We start from the raw sequence: 18,108 nt of genomic DNA, 5'->3' as shown, positions 1-18,108 counted from the left end.
TTAGTCTTTGTATTTAGTATTTGTTTTGGGATTGTGTGACTTTGTAGATGTACCTTGAAACTGTATAAAAAATAATTTTTGATGTGAAAAGCTGCAGAGAGCTTTGAGAAATGTTTGCTTGAGGAAAGAAATGCGTTGTAGATGTTTTCCAGCATGGTGGTGGAAGCTGATGATGTGGGCTTGTTGATTGGTTCAACAGTCGTCTTTGACAGATGGACCCACATTTGGTTCAAGAAGAGTTTAGAACAAACAGCTGAAGCTTGGTCCAAGCTGGGTCATCAACAGGACAACAACTAAATAATTGTAGGGTTCAAATGGCCTAGTCAAAGGCCAGACTGTAACGTTACTGACATCTTGATTTCCAGAGAGCTGTACTGAGCGGATTTTGTTCTTTGAGCCTAAATGATCCAAAGCATGGTTCTAAAGTAGACTGAGTGAAAGTTGATCCCCAAGTTTAAGCCAAGTTACCTTTTATTGATTTTGTTTATTTTAAATATATCAGTTTCTGCTTTCAGTTTTGAGTTTTGTAACAAACTACTGATTGTTGTTGATGTGTTTATTAATTTGGTATGCAATTTTTTTTGTTCAAACTGTTTAACTTTTTCACATATTTGAAACATTTGTTTTAGACTTGTGAAAACCAAAATGTTAGAATATTTTAGTTTTTTATGTTACTGTAAAAAAAAAAAAAAATCAAGTTAAACTTTTTCAAGAAATGTTGAATTTAAATATGTGAATGCTGTTTGTTTTCATCAAAGGTTTTTTCTGGCATGAATCAATAAATCTTTAGTTTCTGCTTGATTCTCATCTCCCTCCAGATCTCTGTCTAAAATTTGTACCATTGAATGTCACTTTTCTGGTCTAATTTCAACCGGAAAAACTGGCAGACAGAAGGAGCGGTTGCGTTGTTTTAGAATTGTAGTTCTGAAATGGAAACGGAGGATGTAAACAAAGCTGTTCGGCCCGTTTGGCCACTCTTACAGACATTAGCAATCAGATCCTGTAGTTTCAAACTTCAACAGAGTTCACAGATATTGCTTCTCAATAGCTGAGATCAGGGACTCTACGAAATAAAGCTTAGAACGAGGGTATTTTTATTACGAGACACTTCGCAATGATCTGGGTTCTAATTCTTCAGGTTCTTTTTGCAGATCAAAGGTATTAAGGTAAAATTAAAATTTGTCAGGGGTTAAACACTTGGCATTATCTCTATCGGTACAAGCTTTAACTCAGCTCTGCTTAATAGATAAAAATCCAGAAATGATTGATTACTTACAAAGTGACGGCATCTTTTCTAACGTTTTATGATGTAATGTCTCATCAATTTGCTGAATCGGAAATCAGTAACTGTTTGGACAATTGACTCTTAATCTATTGATCAGTTACATGCTGGTCAAAGTGACAATCGGCGGACGCTCTGCATTCAGTCAGGAGGTGAGGCAACAGAACGTAGTTGAGGTAGGTTTAATTGGGAGGTCCAGGTCACCATTACACCGACACGCTTCTCACAGTGAAACAAAGAAAACGACATTTATACCTCAGGCAAGTTCCAACACTTACACCAGGTAAAGGGGAGATCAAAAAAAGACAAGAAACAAACACTACTTACACAAACCTATCAAGTAATAAATGATCCAACAAATATTTACATGCATGCAAATTATTAAAACTAATCTAAGATCAATCAAAAACATTTTACTAAATATAATGGAAAATGGTACTCTAGAAGCATTTGTCTCCCTTTCTGCTCCACCTTGCTGAGACACACCCAGAAAGGTAAGTACTCAAACAATTAACTCAAATTGAACCAATCTAAATCAGAAACAAACTGACATTTCCCCCCACATTCTCTGAACAGGAAAGATGGCCAGTCTCCCTACCCAAACAGAATGTTCACTAAATGTCACAATGCAACTGAAATAAAGAACCGATACAAAACACATTTGGACTGTAGATAAATAACATAATATCAATAATCAATATGGGATGGACCCACTGGTCTCCATCACAGTTATTTAGTATGTTGGAATGCAAAGAATGTGAATTTAGAGTAGGTTGCCCTTTGCAAGATGGCGTCTTAAACCCACAGAAACAAACTGATGCTTTGCTGTCCTAAGCAATAATTTTTACGTCCAAAACATAGTAAACAAGGACAAATACATTCAACATTGGCTCTTGAATAGACCTAGATGCTTTGGATACATGTTTATAGCAGTAGCTCATTTGCTACTGAGTCATGTCCCTGTGTAGCGTTCCAGGAAGACGGATTTAAAAAAGCATTGAGGATTCAGATATTGTAACCAGTAAAATAAACACATTGTACTGTAGAAAACAGTATTGATTAAAATAAGACAGACATTTTAGAAAGAAGCTTAGAAAGAAACTTAAGTTTAGAAAGGTTTTGGACTATGTTCAGAGAATGTAGTCTATTTTTGCTGCCAAAATGCTATTCCAGTTCAGTCCAGCAGGGGGAGGAAATGGACCAATCAGCTCGTTTGTCTCAGTGCGACACCCAGGACTCGGAATAAACCCCGAGTCCTTTTTGCTTTTGTGTTAAGCAAGAAGGGCGCAGCTGAAAGGTGGTTGTGTTGTCGTATATCAGCTGAATATTTCAAGAGTTTCAGCAACCATGTCTTCAGTTCAGCATCTCAGAGAGTTTATCAGAGAGCGACTAACTGCTGCTGCTGAAGAAATCTTCACCGAGGTTGAAAAAACCATCGTCCGCTATGAGGAAGACATCAAACTGCTGGAAGTTTGCTGGAAACCACAGATAAAACTCAACCGAATCGGTAAGAAGGTTTAGATTTAAAATTTCAGATTTAAAATTAAGTTCTTGGTTGAGATTTTGGTGTTATTATGATAGTACTGCGACAGACTGGCGACCTGTCCAGGATGTACCCCGCCTCTCGCCCGAAATGTTCGCTGGAGAGGCACCAGCAACCCTCCCGACCCCATCAGGGACAAGTGTGGATGGATGGCTGGATAGATGGCTGGTAGCTGTTGCTTACCGTCCAGCTGTCGACCTTAGCAGATGCTAAAGTTTGTATCTAGTTGATCGAGGCTGAAGGCCTATTCTGCTGCATTCATCGACTCTGGACTCGTGTTGGACAATAAAACAATTTCAGTAATTTATGAAGGAACAAACAAGTAGATTGATTTTAAATTTAAGGTTAAGAATTAAAATCCAATTAAAGACAATAGACAGCATAACATCCACCATGATTTACAGATGTTTACATCTGTAAATCATGGTGGAGAATAAAAACTGCTGTGTGAACTTGATTTGCTTTGTTTTTAGGTTCTACACTGATATACTTGCTATTTTACTGCAGATTGTGATTTTGCATCAATGCAATACTAATTGAGATAGTTTTGTTATTCGTTCATAAATGACAGCTATTCTGAAGCGACTTGAGTATTTTCATATTTTTCTGAAAATAAATGAGTAGTTATTACTATCTTGTCACTCCTTTTAATTTATTTGTTCTCTACATTTGTAGTAAAAATCATTGTTTTTGGAACTAAATTACTGAATTATTAGATATTATTACCTAAATATTTATTCTATTTGTGGAAACACATAAAATGCACTCATGGAAATTTGTTGTGAATCTGAAACCTAGATTTTATTTTGTTTACAGTTCTTATTCTAAAAATGTAGTTCAACACTGAGCTTTAAGTCAGAGCATATTAAGTAGTTACAAATTAAAATCACCATCACATCCTGATGCATCTCAGTTTGAGTATCTTGTGGATAATAGTGGTTCATCCCGACTTTTTAACCTTTCATTGCTAACCTCTGTAGATGTTGCCATGGTAACCAGTATAAAGGGCAGCTGTTCAGTCTCCGTGACTCCACAGGTTCAGATATTGTTCAGTGGATTTTGCTGAAATCTAGAGAGACTTCGAGCTTTGTTCCTCCATGAACATTTCTCCAAACATTCTCAACTGTCTGGATCTTTTTTTTTTCTAAATACAGACCAGCCAAAGCAACATGTCAGCATCAAAGAGGAAGTTCTGTCTGAGCCACAGATCTGGAACCAGCAGAAGAGCTGCATTCAGGAATCAGAACCTTTACAGACTACACAGGAACCAGAACCTCTAGAGATAAAGGAGGAGCCACAGATACAAGAGGTTATGGAGGAACCCGATCATCTTCAGATTAAAGAAGATACAGAGGAACCAGAACTTGGAGCTACTGTGGTCTGGTACCAGGAGGAACCCAGACTGCTGGATATCTCCTGGAATTCCCACACGAATCGCAACAGAAAGGGTATGAAGCTCTGAGCTACCAGTGAAACTTTGGTTCTCTGCAGGCTTGAACGTTGTTAGATTGTAGATGACTCTGCTGGTTCTGCAGGCAGCGGCTGATTTGAGGCATAGAGACAAAACCAATAAATAGCTTGAATTTGCAGGTTTTGGTCCTGATCGACCACAACAGTACCTGCTGCTGGGTTTTACTCATTTGAGATCTAGAAATGCATTTCAATGCAGCAGACTGGGAGAAGATTCTAGAAAGGATCTTAAATCTCAAATGAAAACAGAATTAATTTCTTGCATCATTCTAAAAATCTAGTGCAAATGTTTCCATTTGGGTTAAAGTAGACTTGATACAAAATGAAGGTACCAGAGCAACCGCTCTGACAGTGATTCAGTGAATATGTTGAGTAGATATAGGGGAGTGAAAAATGGCAAATAACTAATCTCAGATCGGACTCAGTTTCTGTTTTATCCGGGAAGCAGATGGAGTTCATAGGGTTTCTCTCAGAACCTCCGACTCGCATAGAGCAGGGCGTATTTATGCCAGAGCGCCTGTCTGCCGTGTGTGTGTGTGTGTGTGTGTGTGTGTAGTTCTTCACTGCATTCCTTTGCTGACCCAAATCTCTTGCTGGAGTCCAGTGAACATTTCCAGGAATTGTCCACAGCTGGGATATTTCAAAGTTGTTTACAGCACTTTTGTGATCGTTATCTCCACATCTCTGAAATACTTCCTGACTTTTCAGGCCAGGGTGGTTTGCTATGTTACGGAAACACATTTTTTCCAAATCAGAATGATCTGAAACATTACACTGACTGAAACTGCACCATTAAAATTGTTAATTAATAACAAGTATAAGACGACTTTCATACATCTTAACGCTAAAAAAAATTTCAGCGTAATCTGTACTTGTAGATGTCTGTTTAATTTACTCAAATTAAAACTAGATCCTTTTGTAGGAAGTGAGAAATATTGCAAAAAAAAAAAAGTTTGTCGCACCGGACTCGGTTTCTGTCTGCTTTACTGGCCAATGTTGGACGGCTTATCTAATGTACCTACTCTTATCAGACAAATCTCAGAGAGCCTGCAGCTTTCCTTACTGAGTGGGGCATGTTTGTCCTTGAGCTTGTCTCGTGTGTGTGTGTGTGTATAATTCTCAACCAATCCAGTCCTTTGGCTGACGCAGATCTCTTGGCTCACCTCTTGTTGGACTCCTATGAGATTTTTCTTGGAAAAACATCTGCTTCCCATCAACCGACATGACGGCTTAAACACAACTAAATAATCTTTCTTCTTGCCAAGTGCTGAATTCCTTCCTGACTCTCAGGTCAGAGTGGAACAGTGTAAACACACACACACACACACACACACACACACACACACACACACACTTCCTCATCTACATTCTGCCTTCAACAGTCAGGCAACTCCAACTCTCTCAATGCCCCATCTTTATGATCTGAGGCACCTGATGATCTCCTTTTTGTGATTTTACAATTTCCTGTTCATTTTTGCTCAAGGTTTACTCAATTCTTTTTAATTAAAAAGGAGGGTTTGTCAGATCTTTTTGGAGAATTGAAAGGTGGCTATATTCTTAAATATATAAGTAATAGAAATAACGCACGGAGACGTAGTTCTTGCTAGGCCATAGAGGTTTATTAAACTACCACGTAATTACAGTTTCATCAGTTCAATACTCAAAAATATTCCAAAGTCTCAACACAAAAAATCTCCCCGTATTCTAAACGTCAAACTTTTTTATACAGTCACCTTCACTGGTGTGAGTTGGAAAGTTTCAACCAATGGCGTTGCTACTCTTTATTTGCGTAAAGATTCTTGCAAGCCTTATACTGAGTGTGTATTAGGCGACCTTTAAAACATTTGGGACCTCACGAACTCAACATCTGCTCTTTCTCAGAACTACTGAATAGGACAATTTATCTCAAATTGTTGATCTTATCCTTTCAAACAGCCGTCCTTCCAAGTCTTTTGCAAATGGAAGGAAAGGAGTCAGGTCAGTTTGACTTAGAGAGGTGAAAAAATCCTTTTGCAAAAACAACTCCTTAAATGGTATTTTCGCTCTTACAATCTCAGCTATTTTGTCCTTGTGGTCCTTAAATGTGATGTACAGTTAGTCTCTGAATTTAAGCAATATTCTGATTAAAAGTGTATAGATCAGAGTAAGTGTATAACCATAAGAAACATGAGACTCGGATGTGGTTTTAAATACTTACATTTTATTTTATAAGAATTGTTTGTGTTGACAACAGCTGTGGCAGTTGGTATTTTGTTAAAGGTTTCTAAATGCGGTGAGAGTTTCCCACTGAATAAATACTCTCAAATTGTGTAGTTTTTTAATACATTTTAGGTATGAAATTTTGGGAATAAAATCAGGATTTATCCTTTACATATATTTGCCAGAGCTGCCACTTAGTGTGGATGACACATTAACCTGCAAGCTTCTCCTGTCTTTCAATTAAACACTACAAACTAATTTTGAAATAATCATCTCACACCTACAGCAAGAGATCTCAAGGAACAAGCAGGCTGATGAATGAGACTATCATCAATCTAATTATATTATTGCTGTCTTTATTTTTCCCCACAGACTTCCAAAAGCCACAAGTTTCAATTGAGAAAGCTTCAACCATCTGTCTCCAGGGTCAGAGGTCGAGTCATGACCAGGAGTGGAAACCACAACATCAGCAGATTAAAGAGGAAAAACAGGACCCAGAACTCGTTCAGGAATGGGAAGATCCAGAAACTAAACAGATTAAGGAAGAGAAAGAACCAGAATCTCTGTGGATCCAGAGAAGAAACGAGGAAGTAGATTTTTCAGTGCTTAAACATGAACAGAATATTTACCAGGAAGACGGGGCCAGAAGCACCTCTACGAACCTCTGCAGCAGTCAGGAGGGAGAGCAGCTTGTCCAGCAGGATATTTCTGTGATGGAAACATCCACTCTTCCAGAAGGCGATTTCAGTGAACAAGAAAAAAGAGCTGAGCAGCTTTCCTTTCAAATTTCTCCTGGATTTGAAAGCAATGATCAGGAAGGAAGCAGCTCCTCTGTGTCAGAGAGTCGGTCTCTTACTAACAAAAAGCAAAGGTCTTTCACTTGTCATCTTTGTGGGAGAAGTCTTGCAAGTCAGTGCGGCTTGGGAAGGCATTACAAAGCCCATAAAGGTGAGAAGCCTTTTTCTTGTCAAACATGTGGAAAAAGTTACGGTCAAATGTATAGTTTAAATGAGCACAAGAAAAGCCACACAGGTGAAAGACCTTTTTCTTGTCAAAAATGTGGAAAAACCTTTGCTCGAATGGAATGTTTAACCGTTCATAAGAGAATTCATTCAGGTGAGAGGCGTTTTTCATGCGATACGTGTGGGAAAACTTTCTCTGACAGTTTTTATTTTAAACTGCACAAGAAACTTCATACAGGTGAGAAGCCTTTTTCATGTGATACATGTGGAAAATGTTTTAGAGGTAGTGCAAATTTGAATGTTCACAAAAGAATCCACACAGGTGAGAAGCCTTTTTCATGTCAAAAATGTGAAAAGAGCTTCTCTCGAATTGATCATTTACATAAACACCGGAGGATCCACACAGGTGAGAAACCTTTTCCATGTCTAACATGCGGAAAGAGCTTCTCTCGACCTCATCATTTAAAAACACACATGAAAATACACACAAGTAGGAGGAATTTTTCATGTGAAATTTGCGGAAAGAGCTTCATGTATGCTAGTAAACTGGATTACCACAAGAAACAACAACACAAAAGTGAGAAGTAGTAATTTGTCTCACACAGATCGACTATTGTACATATTAAAGCTTTTCTTTGCTTTTTTTTCTTTGTAAAATATATCAGAAAAGAAAAAGGCATAAATTCTGTTTAAACATGGTTAGGAGTGATGTTGGGATATTTGGTTTATCACGCCTTTTGGACCAGGTCTTAGGAAACCTCTCCGAGTCTGTAAACATCAGCAGTTTGGACCTAATGGACAAATGTCTTTTTCACACCACTGTCAACCCGACTTGTTGGGAGACACCTATTAATGTATGGTTCTGTAGCGCATGTCAAGAAAATATTCAAAAGAAATATTAGATGGGAAACTGAAATACCCAAGTGAGATGCTACTTGATACGCTATATATCTGATGTTTGCAAAGCAGCCAATCCATAAGCGTCATTCATTTTCCTTTCCATGAATTGTCTGTATCCCTAATAGCAGAGATGAGAAAGACCTTGGATGTTGGCTACTGCAATCATGACGAGACTTCTTTACACTTAAGGTATATTTGGTTATCAAAATAGGCAGTTTCATGCGTTTCAAAGTCTCAAGTATCTGTGGATTTCAGCTGCAGTACTTGCAAACTTATGTTTGATATGAGGAGTTGAAGAGAGCTACGTTAAGTGATGTTTGCTGGGCTCTCTCTTTCTTATAACAAGTAAAATGAAACTCCTAATAACCATTATGCAATCAGATGGCCATAGAAGTGTGGAAGTGAATGGATAAAATTAGGGGTGCATTGGTGATCGGCCGATACTTATCCGCCTCAGCAAAGGTCTAAAAATCAACCACTGTCCTCTTCTGCTCTGCTGTGAAAGAGGTTTGACTGATATGACCTGGTGGGCTGGTCTGTCTGCACCTTTCCAGTTAACAATAGACCCCCCCCCCCCCTCTGCTGCCAATTCAGTGACATTTCAGACAAAAAAAATTGGTATCGGCCAAAATTGGAATCGGCAGGTCTGGCTTTTTAAAAGTTGGTAATCTGTCTAACTGGAATCGTTGCAGTTTTTTTTTTTATCTACATCACCTAGATAAAATACATGTCAGTTCTGACATTTGAAATTTGGTTATTTAATTAAGTAACTGCCTCCCTCCAGTGAAACTGGTGCCTCTGGACTAGTTGTAATTTTTGTAATTAGCATTTTGACTAGCATAGTGAGGTTAGGGTCTTTGTTGGTATGAGGTTTAGTCCTTGTCAAGCCTGTACTGATTGTGGTAGAAACGGATTGGTCTCTGTGGAGACGTCCAGTGAGAGAAATCCTAGGACAGCTAACCGGTAAAATGGCACCAGGAAAATCCAGGTGCTGCCTGAAAGTCCCATAGTAAACTGTTGTAGCATCCTCTTAGCAGGTGGCTATGGTTGTTCCCAAAGGACTGGTAAAACTTGTCTTCATGAAGTGCATTCATTTTTGGATTATGTTGCAACTTTTCTGCGTAATGCCATCGGATTTTCTGTCATCATAGACATCCCTTTGTAGTAAATCAGTAATTTTTGATTGAGAAGTTAACACTGCTTTCCCATGCAGCTCAGTCGAATGAGCTCTGTTTGGGTGAAGCTTAATGAATGAATTTACACCTGGACTTCATTTGCTGTTTTTCACTCTGCTGTTCTTAACAGAAAAGACTGTAAACGCAGTAATAAAATATCAAATGATTTGTTAAGCTGAAAAAGTAAAACCTGTTTTTTGTTTTATCATGCTTGAACACATTTTGCTGAGTTCTGACACATTAAATAACAGATGTTTCCTTGTGGACGAGAGCCAAATTTCATGTGTTGATTTTTTGGAGGCTCAGCTCCAAAATAAAGCTATTATGTTGCTTCCAAATTTGAGTCAGACTTCTTGGATATATTTTTTTATGTGATGTCTAGTAATTAAAGGAGTGAGATGTTTAGCTGAATCTGATGCACAAAGAGAGAATAACTGACAAAGTTGTTCAACATGTGATCATTTATGACACATTCTGTGATGTGCAGCATTCAGGGAAGACCAGGAGATACAAAAGCTTCTTAAAGAAATTATTCTTGTTTGGACTGAACAGTAAACAGTAATCTGCATGAACAAACAGCTTGTGTCTCAGTATTTGCTTTGCATGTCTTACTCCAACAGACGGGGATCAGCTCTGAACAGATCTGGTAATGAGCCTTTCATTTGATTCTGGTGTGATGGAGCAGGGATGCATCTGAACGTTGCAGGTTAGCTCTTGAGGACTGGATTTGACTACCCCTGTTGTAGTCTTAGGCTGCTGCTGAACCGTGTTACCTTCAAGTCCACTAAGAAGATCCACAGAGGTGTTCAGTAAATATGGATGTTTGCTTTTGATCTCAGAATGGTAAAATTTAATTTTTACTGCTAAAAACAAGTAAAACAAAAAAACAATTTGATTAACAAAGGCCCTAATTTTCTTTCTATTTATATAAAAAAATAACCCTCATCTGTCAAAGGCCCTTTGACGTGTCCTAACTTTCCCCCTCTTTATGCAAGCTAATATGTTGGCACTGAAATTTAGCATGCCTGCAGATAAAATGAAAGTGTTCCTTTTTGGAACTTATTGCACCATATTTTATATAGCTCACCTGTGGTGCAACTACAGCAAGACTATGATGAAGAGACTGGAAGTAGCCAATACGCTTTCAGAATCCTCCTAAATTGTCCATGATTAACATCTTCAAGTCAAATATTTGTAATGAATAACAAACCAACTTTTCATCCATTGCTGAGGAATTTCATGTATAAATTCATGTGCCAATTGGATGTAAAACAACTTAATAAAACCCCTGACAACTGCAACATATATTGGATATATTTCTAGCTTTCTCAACTATTAAAATAATTGTTTATCTGCTTTGCGATGTCTTTTTCTTACTTGATGCATTTATTTTCTACATGACTGGACTATTTGTCTCGAAATAAAGACTCATGAACTCATGAACCAAGTTGCTTTTTTCTTCCCTGTTGGGGGCGGTATTGCACCAATTTTGTTCTACATCAACCACCAAGAAAACGAAAAAGAAAAGGAAGAAAGAAGAAGCAGCCCGCATACGCTAAATTCAAGTACACCTCGCTGCAGCAAACAAAGGGGCGGGGACGGACGGCTGTCAGTCTTATACCTTATTTGGAAATGGGAAGAGGAGGGGGCGCTATTTCCTATACTTCCGTTTTTATTTTATTTTCAAATCTGTTATATTTTTTCACCTTTAGGAAGGAGTTTCACTCTCAAAATGTTTTTGAACTTCTTTTTTATTTACTTGAGCTCAGCTCACAGTTTTTAGCAAATTCTGTAGCTTTCGGTGTACTTCTAAATCTGCTTTTTAGTGCATCTTTTCGGGCTGAATCTAATAACACGTGGGGGAATAAAACACGTGGGGGTGGTAACACAACTAATATGATTATATTACCTAATCAGAATACCACAACGTCTTTATTTACCATTAATTCTGGCATTTTAAAACAACATATTTTTTCATTTTCTTAAGGATGTAGAGCTAATTAAATGACAAACAATACTTTTATACATTATAAATAATATCTATATATATATATATATATATACACATCTCCATCAATTATGAGAGGAACAAAAGAAATGAGACCTGAAAAACAACATGATCAACTAGAATACATTTGCATGATCAACATTGCAAATGTATTGAGCAAAAGTCAATAAACAAATTAATTGGATACAGCAGAATAACAACCCAGGTTGTTACAAGCAGGGTTGTTAAACAGATGTAAGCAAAAAAACTTTGTTTTTACAGTACCAAGTATATTATTGACAGACTTTTTGTTGGTAGAGTCCTATATATAGAAAAAAAGATTAAACCATTTAATCAAAGGAAATTTTCCTTCGACTCTAAAATGATAAATCATATTCCTGAATCACATCATTACATGGCCCATCTGTGGCGATGATACAAAAAAGCCTGCAGAAACAAAATGGGTAGCATCTTTGAGAACAGTTCTTAAAATAGTCAGTGTTTTCAGCAAAGTTGAGCTGTTAATGTAGGTGAGGATCTACTCTGAAGTTAAGGCTGGTGGGATATTTACACTCGCCACTGTGTGTCGATCAGGACAAACTGTAGATGGGATTTCTTTGCAATCTCTCTTTATTGAGTTGGTACAGCAGCGGTACAGATGTGCAGCAAAAGGTGGGCTTGGAGTTGAAGATGTGGTCTAGATCATAACAAGAAATAAGCCCACATTAATTCACCTTGCACATTTATCCAGTACAAGTGGCAGCAGCGACACCTGCTGGCCACAAACTGACCACATGTTCATCAAATGCTACGACTGATAGCTAAAGAGGTTTACCCACGTGAAGTAGCTTAAGAGTCACAATAAACAGGCACATCAACATGTACGGATACTAACAAGAGCACACGAACAGTAATAAGCCAAAATACTTGAAATGCTACGCAACATATACTCGCAGGTGAGAAGCTAACAATGTGCAGCATGCTAACAACGTCATCATACCGCACAGGCGGAACTACTAAATAAAAACTACCTTAACACATTTAACAACAAAACACTTGCAACAAGTCAGGAACGCACATCCATCCCAACAGAAACCGTCGGCACCAGCTGCACGCCTCCACGCTCAGAGACACGGTTTTTCTGCAGCTGCTGAAAGTGCCATGGAGAGAACTCACCACTGGGTGGCGCACCTCCCCGTCCCAGACCAAACCAACCAACACCTGGCCCAATCTGAATAACAAACAGTAATGTCCGTAACAGTTAAGGAATAACAAGGAATTTAAAATGTGCCACAGTTTCAACAGGTTGGCCACCAAGTGAAACTGGAATCACTTTCAGTTCTTGTTCATCTCATTTAATTACCTCTACTTCCTTAAGAAAATGAAAAAATATGTTTTATAAGATCATTTCTCTTTTACGGTGCCAGTAATGCCAGAATAAATAGTAAATAAAAAGACGTTGTGGTATTCTGATTTAGTAATAATGTAATTAGTTGTGTTACCACCCCCACGCCACTAGAGGCAGTCGCAAGCCCGAAAAGATGCAACTAAGGAGCAGATTTAGAAGTACACCGAAAGCTACAGAATTTGCTAAAAACTGAGCTACCGTGAAGTAAATAAAAGAAAGAAGTTCAAATACATTCTGAGAGTGAAACTCCTTCATAAATGTTACGGCCACTATTAGCTGGAGTGCAATAAAAACAGCCAGTATAAAAGGAACAATATTTATTGCAAAATAACAGGGTGTGTATTTGCAAAAACAATCGATAAACAAAATAAATGAACAAGAGGAAAAGAAAATCATACTCTAAAAGAGCAGTAGGGTGCAGCGACAACTGCAAAAAACAAAAATTATCAGACACCTATTAAATCTTTGCAATAAAAACCATACAATTCAATCCAGTTAAAAAATGTACAAAGCCTACCTGCAGCGTCGACCAACCACACGCCCAGGTGATGCTACCGGCAGATCCTCAAAAAATTAAGTGTGGCCCTATATAAAAACACCACACCAACACTGACTTAATATAATCAAATTAAACAACAAACCTCATCACCAACAGTGGAAGGCGTGGGCCAACACACCTGGCCGAACACACAGAGGAGATTGACAATTTGCCACCAGCCTGACAGCTTCCCTTTTATGGGAGCTCAAGATGTGGAGGAAGCGACCCCTGGTGGTTCCACGTGTTACATAAAGGTGAAAATATATCACAGATTTAAAGAGAAAATAAAAACGGAAGTATATAAAATAGCGCCCCCTTCACTTCCGGATTGCAATGGTCTCATTTCCAAATAAGGTATGAGACTGACAAGTCCGTCCCCGCCCCTTTCTGCTTGCTGCAGCGAGGTCCTTCTCGCTAAACTAGGAAACTACTGCATTGTCCCACCTGAGCTAATATTTCAGCAACCATGTCTTCAGTTCAGCATCTCAGAGAGTTTATCAGAGAGCGACTARCTGCTGCTGCTCAAGAAATCTTCACAGAGGTTGAAAAAACCATCATTTGCTACGAGGAAGMGCTCGATGCTCAGCGCAGAATGATGGGGATCRACTGGAAACCASAAATTAAGCTACACAGAGTCGGTTCGGAGCTGCAGAGACAAAGTTCTGGTAGGTCTGGATAAATGTGCTGATGTTTTCATAGCGGACAGAGATCCGTCAGCGGCGATAGTTGCTTCAGCTCCAGCTGCTGCTAAACGGGGCTGAACAGGAACTGATTTAGCTGCTAGCTCTGATGCTACATAAACAGAAAAACGAAGCTGAAGTTGGTTTCCGATTCAGAAAATGGCTAACTTAATTTTTCGCTATCTTGCGCGTCTTTAATCGACTTTAGTTTAAAAACTATAACACTTGAGACACTTCAAACTGGATTATTCTGCCCTAATAGCATTTTATTTATAACCATGTTTGTGAATTGTGAAACCTTTTTCTGATCTGTGAAACTGCAATAAAAGGCCATTTTTACCCTTTTTTGCATCTAGCGCATATTAGAACTGCTCTAATTCCAAAACTACAACATTTAGACACTTCAAACCTGGACTCAGGCGCGGAGCAATAAAAAGAAGTGCTCAGTGTTTGCGGAAGTAAACATGGAGGCTAACGTGGAGCATAGCCTCCTCATATAGTCCGCCCGTTGCTGTGATACGTAACAGCGTCCGCCATATTGAACGTGGAATATGTGCCAGTAAGGTAATACAAGTGAATGGACCGAACTTTATAAAGTGCCGTTCTACAAAGTATTTTAAGTTAATTCCTGCCATTGACACATTTTCTCACACATTAATATAGTTGGCAATCTAAGAACTTACTAAAGAGAGCGTTTCTAACTTTTGATGTGATTATTTGTTTTGGGGCATTTCTGAATAAAGAGCACAATGTTTGATAGAAATGATTCTGATAATTTTTATATTGAAATTGATGAACAGACACACTTTTACTGTGTTTTGTTGAAAAATATATTTACATAATTCCGTAATTTAATGTACATTTAACATTTCAAGACAAGAAGCAAATGATTTTCCTGTATTTATTTTTTATATGTTATTGAGAAATGACTTTTGATTTATAAATCAATCATTGTCAAACATTAAACTACATATATTTTCTTACTTTTTTCCAGAGAATAAATATTTCAGTATGTCAACTCTGCTATTGACAGCAAAGAGTGAAAAATAATGGGGGCACAGAAGAAATAAATAATGACAAAAAGGAAACGGTCAAACTGTGTCCAAGTAGAAACATGCAAATGATTTTCTCCAATTCTATATTTCTCAAATGTGTTTAATGAAATATATCTCTCTGTTGCTGCACATTTGTTGTGTGGGAAATAGTCAAGTCAAATGGATCAGATGATTCCAACAGTGATTACAGGAAATTATTTCTTTGTGTTATTTCTCCCAGACATCCAGGTTTCCTGAATGTAGCGTCTGATGGTTGTTATGGAGACCCGGGGCCTCATGCATTAAAGACTGCACAGTTTTCACACTAAAACTTGGCATACGGAAAAATTTAGAAAAGAATCGGGTGTATAAAACCGTGCGCGCGCACGTGGCTGCGCACCTTTCCTTTATAAATCTTAATTTGCGGGAAATAGGCAGACCAGCAGCTGCGCTCTGTCACCACCCACAAATACATATGTAAATTATTATAAATAACCATGTAACCAGTAACCATGGCAACGTCCTTGTTTGTAGCAGTATTAGTATTTATAATAATAATTAAATATTTTATTTAAATGGTGCTTTGAGGCCACATGATATCGCCTCACAAAAATAAAAATATACATTTTAAAGAAAAAAAAATCCAAATTAAGATCGTGCAAATGCCTGTCTGAACAGCATCGCATTCATCCGGGATTTGAGTCACAGAGTCATTTGAGTGGGGAATGTGGACGTTTATTATAAAAACTGTAGAATCATGTACATGAGTTGTACATTTACGGAATAATGATGCTTTACGTTCATTAGGTGCATTTACAAAGCGGGTGGCTCCACTGAAGGATGACCCATCATCAACATTTCCCAATAGATCAATATGATCTCTGATCAATCGCTCCCTCTGAATCCTTCCTTTGACGATGTTCTCCATCAGAGCCAAAGCTCCACAATTACGTGGCTCACCTTTGCCCAGCTACTTATATACGTGGGATTGCATACACACCTTGATCGCCTTAAAGATAATCAAACCTGTTGATTATTTGTAATCAGCAGGTTTGAGTTAATCCTGTGAGCCAACCCTGTTTTGTTTTTTTTCAGTGAGAATAAGATTACCCCGTGTAATAAAATTACATTCCATGCGCTTCGGCGCACAGACCAATGAGTTACATCTTTGAGACAAAAATTGAGGAAAAGTACTATTTACATTCGAGCGAGGTTTTCACATCCTTTCATTTTTATTTTATTTATTTTGTGTGCGTGTTAGCTTATTGTCTGAGGATAGATGCTGTTCAGTTTCATTGTTTACGTTTAAGCAGTAAAATATTAAAATCATGAAAAACATGGGGTTTGATTGTTCCTGGTCTAATAACACTGAATGTAGTCAGATTTTAGTGTTTTTTCTTGAGTTTTGATGCTTTGTAGTTTGATATTGTCCACAGAAAAAGTTTGGGTGACTGCCGCACATTTTCACGCCAGCGAATAAGTGCTGCAGTTCTCTTAAAGTGAGGCCTGGAGATGTGTTCACCTGCTGCACCATCCTCCTCAGTGTGTGGTGTTGAGATAAACTCATCCAGCATCATCTCTCACACATTCAGTTACTAAGATAAATGTAGAGTCAGAGCAATAACGAATAGGTTTCAATTTTAGGCCAGTCTTTTTGATGTTTTCTTTCCCCCACTCCCTTTTGAACATCAACACATCTGCCTTGGTGAAGAAAATGATGGCTGCTCCTTCTTTTTTTGAATAGTGGCTTAGAGAAACAAGTTTCTGTCTCATCATATTTATAACGCAGAGAACCAGAATGTCATGTTTTACTAAATTAAATTCCTACACAGTCTATCAACTTTAAAAAGTGAGGCTAGCTAAGGTTAAAGAGATTAAAAACATATTGTCTAAATGTATTTTGAGTTCTTCACTGTATGAATGCCCTAAAATTAAACATTTAATTGTAAATAAAAAATCTGTATGAAACCGTACTTCTTGATTAAAATCTGAATGTATTTGAAATATTTTAAAAATTTTGCCATGGCTGCAAATTAAGGTGCAGGACACTTCACCTGCTTTTTAGCTAAGATCTACATATTAATTTTAGATTAATCATATGATGCATACAGACCAGAATCTCCAGGAAAACACAGGTTGATCCATGAGATGGTCATCAATAAAATTATATTAATGTCATTGTTGTGACTTTTTTACACTTATATGTTGTTCAGTATGATAAGTGACTGATTTACAATTATATGTTAAGCATAGATTACATGATTATTATTAATTGAATTGAACATGATTGTATATAATTACAAGGATGTTGTGAAATATATTTAAGTGCAAGACATGATTTATTTGAATAGAAGAAGTCTTTTATTTTGAAGAATGCTTAAGTATCTGGTTCTGTTTTGTCACTATCTTGCTTTGTTGATATTTTGGTTGTCTTGGTTACGAACAGCTGTTGCCGYTATCAGCKGTCGCCGTTTTCKCTCTTCAATAAAGAACTGAACAGAAAGGTTCAGTAAAAGACATACGAGCCTCCGTCTTGTTTGAAGAAGCTTCACTCCGTAACAGTCATTCTTTGTTCCCACAGACCTCCAACAGCCAAATTTCTCCAATGAGGAGGAAGCTTCTTCCATCCAACAAGTCTGGAACCTGGCAAATGGGTCCAGTGATAACCATGATGTACCAGAACCTCAGTGGACTGAAGAGGAACAGATGGAACCAGAACCAAAATGGATTAAAAAAGAAGAGGAGGAACCAGAACCTGCACTGCTCAGACATGAGGAAATAGAATATCCACTAATGTATGTAAAAAAAGAGGAATTACATTCTTCAGTGCTTCAGCATGAACAGCAGCCACCAGAACATTTACCAACTGGACAGGACCAGAAGGACCTCTGCAGCAGTCAGGAGGGAGAGCAGCTTGTCCAGAAGCAGTT

General features: G+C 37.9%; 1 protein-coding gene across 1 annotated transcript; it reads left to right on the top strand.

Annotated features, from left to right (window-relative positions):
- The first annotated feature begins 2,497 nt into the window (after nt 1–2,497).
- Nucleotides 2,498–10,974, top strand: LOC103479995 (zinc finger protein 391-like). The gene is made up of 3 exons (XM_008434727.2): nt 2,498–2,789; nt 3,980–4,273; nt 6,867–10,974. The coding sequence occupies exons 1-3, from the start codon at nt 2,630–2,632 to the stop codon at nt 8,042–8,044; spliced, it is 1,632 nt and encodes a 543-aa protein (XP_008432949.1). The 5' UTR covers nt 2,498–2,629; the 3' UTR covers nt 8,045–10,974.
- The last annotated feature ends 7,134 nt before the right edge of the window (nt 10,975–18,108 follow it).

The sequence above is a fragment of the Poecilia reticulata genome, linkage group LG17, assembly GCF_000633615.1.
Source record: "Poecilia reticulata strain Guanapo linkage group LG17, Guppy_female_1.0+MT, whole genome shotgun sequence".
Taxonomy (NCBI): Eukaryota; Metazoa; Chordata; class Actinopteri; order Cyprinodontiformes; family Poeciliidae; genus Poecilia; species Poecilia reticulata.
The sequence above is the reverse complement of the archived record's forward strand: the minus strand, read 5'-3'. Positions and strand labels throughout refer to the sequence as shown.

Excerpts from the sequence above, each read along its gene's own strand:
- LOC103479995 (XM_008434727.2), top strand. The coding sequence starts at position 2,630 with ATGTCTTCAGTTCAGCATCTCAGAGAGTTTATCAGAGAGCGACTAACT. Across the intron at positions 2,790-3,979 it reads GATAAAACTCAACCGAATCG|ACCAGCCAAAGCAACATGTC; the intron begins GTAAGAAGGTTT and ends TTCTAAATACAG. Across the intron at positions 4,274-6,866 it reads CACGAATCGCAACAGAAAGG|ACTTCCAAAAGCCACAAGTT; the intron begins GTATGAAGCTCT and ends TTTTCCCCACAG.